The sequence below is a fragment of the Arachis ipaensis genome, chromosome B09, assembly GCF_000816755.2.
Source record: "Arachis ipaensis cultivar K30076 chromosome B09, Araip1.1, whole genome shotgun sequence".
Lineage (NCBI taxonomy): Eukaryota > Viridiplantae > Streptophyta > Magnoliopsida > Fabales > Fabaceae > Arachis > Arachis ipaensis.
Window position 1 is genome coordinate 135,097,121 of NC_029793.2, and position 3,628 is coordinate 135,100,748.

At 35.7% G+C, this 3,628-nt stretch overlaps 1 protein-coding gene across 3 annotated transcripts; it reads left to right on the forward strand.

Annotated features, from left to right (window-relative positions):
- On the forward strand, positions 249-1,777 carry LOC110267245. Of its 3 annotated transcripts, XM_021112424.1 has the most exons (3): positions 249-855; positions 1,504-1,575; positions 1,698-1,750. In XM_021112424.1, exons 1-3 carry the CDS (start codon positions 574-576, stop codon positions 1,734-1,736), a joined length of 393 nt encoding a protein of 130 aa, XP_020968083.1. In that variant the 5' UTR covers positions 249-573; the 3' UTR covers positions 1,737-1,750. The 3 variants fall into 3 exon arrangements, 2 of the variants coding, with proteins under 2 accessions (XP_020968083.1, XP_020968084.1); XM_021112425.1 differs by lacking the exon at positions 1,504-1,575 and having other exon boundaries at positions 252-855; positions 1,698-1,777; XR_002354628.1 differs by lacking the exon at positions 249-855 and having other exon boundaries at positions 1,498-1,575; positions 1,688-1,762.

Consider the following 3,628-nt stretch of genomic DNA (forward strand, 5'->3'; position numbering starts at 1 on the left):
TAAAAAGTATAGCCTTAGGTATTATAGAAATCACTTATAAAGCGTAGCCATAGGTTAATATCTATGGGCTCACTTTTCGTATCAAAGAGAACGCTTTTAAAAAGTAACTTATTTATTATGTTTTGGGAGCGCTTTAAAAGTGATGCCTAATGTATGTATGGCAAATCCCTAACACTTAGTAAATTTTTTGTTCCCCTTTCAATTTCCTCCAGAAGAACACACACCCACAAGCCACTTCGCGCACAGCAAACCCTCTTCCCTCCAGAAGCACACCCTTTTGCCATTCTCACCTTCGCACATAACCCTCACCTTCGCCAACCCTTTCGCGCACAACACACCCTCAAATAAACACAGCAAAAATTTGCCCTCACCCAGTCACCCTCACTCACGCGACATACACCCTCATCCTCACTCCACCCACACACGAAAGAAGGAAGAAATCTGAAAGTGGGAGAACGGGAAGAAGAAGAGAAGTGAGGGAAGGAAGGAAAGGACGACGCCGGCTAGGGCTCCGCCGCCGTCGTTGTCGAGCGCCAGTGAGAGAGAAAGAGCTCGAGGAAAAGAGAAAACGCGATGGAGGAGAGAAGAAGGGGGTGCTCTGTCGCCACTGAAGCTCCATCACCGTTGCTAGGGCTTGTTGCCATCGCCGTTCTGCCACCGTCGGGCTGCTGTGCTGCCGCTGAGGAGCTCGAAGGGATGTCTCGCTGCCGTCGTGCTCTGTCGCCAAGCTGTTGCGTTGCCGCTCATCTCTTCTTCACCGTCGCTGCTCATCTCTTCTTAAGTGGTTCAATATCAAGTGCAAAACTGATAACTTTCAAGCAGATGATGATGTTGATGATAATGTCCTTTATCAAGGTAATTGACCAATTTTTCACATGGTTTCAATGCAATCTAGGACTCTAGAATTGGGATTCTTAGCTTTCTTTTAAAAATATTGTTTTTTATTTACTTTTTAAATGGCTAGACTAGTTAACTATACGTATATCTTTTCAATAATACAACCTCAATTCTGTTTAGCTTTTGTGAGCAATGTTCTTTTCTTTTCTTTCTTTGTATATTTGATATACCCTTAGTTATGTTGTTTTCCAGCTTCCATGGTTTTTCCTACCATTATTGGTACCCCCAAAATTTTTGTTTTGTTTTGTTGTGTTGTGTTGTGTTTGATTGAGTGACATGATTAAATAACAGTGGAAAGATCACAGTTTTATTTACTTTATGGTTTTTCCTTTTGCATTTGGGATATTGGTGCAAAATTGATATATCTGTCTCAATTCATTTTTAATTTTACAATTTAGGTTGATGATTCTCACTTTACTCTTTGAAACAACGCCGTTTTCCCCTTTTGCACTAGAAATTAAGCTGATTGGCATGATTTTGTGAATTTAGCATTCAACTTTAATGAGAATAATAAAAAAGAAAAAAGTTTGTTTTCTTGTATTTTTAATCTTTAATCTGATACTTGTAATTGGAACATGTGCTTCATTTGTTGCTCTTGCCAGGCAGACTTTTCATAATTCATTCGGTTCTATGATTTTGTTTTCTTCATGTGTCGCGAGAATGGTCAAAAGAATATTTGTAAGTAGTCCGGTCATTTCCTTCAACATAATCTTGTATTGATTGCGTATGGTGGTGAATCAGTATGCAAAATCCTTACATGCTTCTCTTTTTGAATTATGATAATCTGCAGCTGTAAGCAGGGCAGTAACTGCTTGGAAATTAGTTCTTGCTGGGAATGAACAAGGGAATGGACAAGGAAATGAACACTGATACAATTGTTAAGGCCAAGAGTTTTCTTGATGGTGATGAAGATCACTATGAAAAAGATGTGTTTGAGAAGAATTTGAAGGCGCTTCAGAACATTTTTTAGTCATTATGACAAGGTTAGAAGATTAACGATTTTCTGTTTGTTAAATTCTTTTTGGATATAGAGTGCAAACTTTGCATTTTAATTGATATGTGATACAAGTTTCATATGACTTAAATTATCTTAAGTTATATTTTGATTGTTAATTGCTTCTTAAGATTATGTCTTTGAATTGTGTAAATATAATTTTTATTATTTAAAAAAATTATTTAGTATAATTATGTGTTTAATTTTATTTTATAATATTTAACTCATTTAATTAAAAATGTAAAATTATATATGTAATAATATTATTAAATATTATGTTGTATAAAAAATTATTAGAATATTATATATATATATAGAAAATTAAAAAAAATTAAAAAAATAATGAGACCTAAGGCTACACTTATATAGAGTAGCTATGGTTATATAGAGTAGCTATGGTGTACAATGTGGCTACGTTTTACAAGTGATGCAGTAGCGTTGAAAAGCATAGCCTATTTTGGTAAAAATAGAAGCTGAAAAGCGTAGCCTTTGGTCCTGGACAACATCACTTGAAAAGCGCACCCTATTCCCAAACGCCAAAAGCATAGCCCTTGGTGCAGAAAAGCGTAGCCTTTGAGAATAGGCAACGGCCAAATAGGAATCACCCCAAAAAGCATAGCCGTAGCCCAGAAAGCGTAGCCGTAGCCTAAGGCATCATTTTTTTTCACTTTTGGCTACAATTTTCAAGTGTACCTGAATGAGTGTTTTTCTTGTAGTGACTTACCCTCATCTCCAGAAAAATTTTGCCCTCACCTCTCTCTAAAATATTTTTTCTTTCTGACTCTGAGTCTCTTCTCTCGCCATTCTCTCCGCCTCAAGCTCGTCGCGCTTTGTCACCGTCGCAAGTTTTGTCGCGCTCTGTCACCGTCCCAAGCTCGTCTTCCTGCTTCGGCCATCAACGCTTCCTTCGCCATGAGTTGGTCTCTGGGCAGGTGAATTTCAACTTCGGCCATGTTATTTCTCTTTTAATTTTATTGCTGTAAATCATTAGTATATCTTGAATTTGTTATTAAAAGTTGAGTTTATTGCTGAAATTATGATTTAGCTAATTTTGTTTTGCTGAATAGTAGGGATTTGAAAATGATCATAGTTAAATTTGTTATTGTAAATTATGATTGAGATGAATTTGTTGTTGTATGTTGAATTGTTGTTGAACATATCACTGAGCTTTAGTTTTTTGTTGCTGGATAACGTTATTGAATATTGAGTTGAATTTTGTTGCTGGATAACATCGTTGAATTGAGCTGAATTTGTTCTTGTAAGTTCAATTGTTGCTGAACATATCACTGAACATTATAGTTCTTTCCACTTTTTCTATTATAATTCTTTTTATCAGACATCAGACAAAACTTGACTCTACCAAATTCCAAGTCTTTTACTATCTGTGTACTATCTAATAGGTAGGTCACTCTTTATGTAAGCAAATTATTAATTATTAATTGTAACCATTTTCATTGTTACAGGGAATTGCAAGAAGACTAGTGAAAGTTGCACTAAGAGAAGCAGCAAAGAAGAGAGAAATGAGATTTGCAGAGCTCCAAAAGTTTGAACAAGGAGTAAGGAGACATTTCCATGATGACATTGATAAACCACTATTTTATGGTTTATCTTGTACTAAATTGAGTGGCTTTTATCAAGTCTTTGCACACTTATTCATACAATTTGCATGATTTTACAATTCCTTCCCAATTTTGTTCTATGATTGAAAACTTGCTTCCTAAGCCTTTAAATTATATA

Coding starts and splice junctions, on each gene's coding strand:
- LOC110267245 (XM_021112424.1), top strand. CDS start 574: ATGGAGGAGAGAAGAAGGGGGTGCTCTGTCGCCACTGAAGCTCCATCA. Junction 856..1,503: donor TGATAATGTCCTTTATCAAG/GTAATTGACCAA, acceptor CTTGCCAGGCAG/ACTTTTCATAATTCATTCGG. Junction 1,576..1,697: donor GAATGGTCAAAAGAATATTT/GTAAGTAGTCCG, acceptor AGCTGTAAGCAG/GGCAGTAACTGCTTGGAAAT.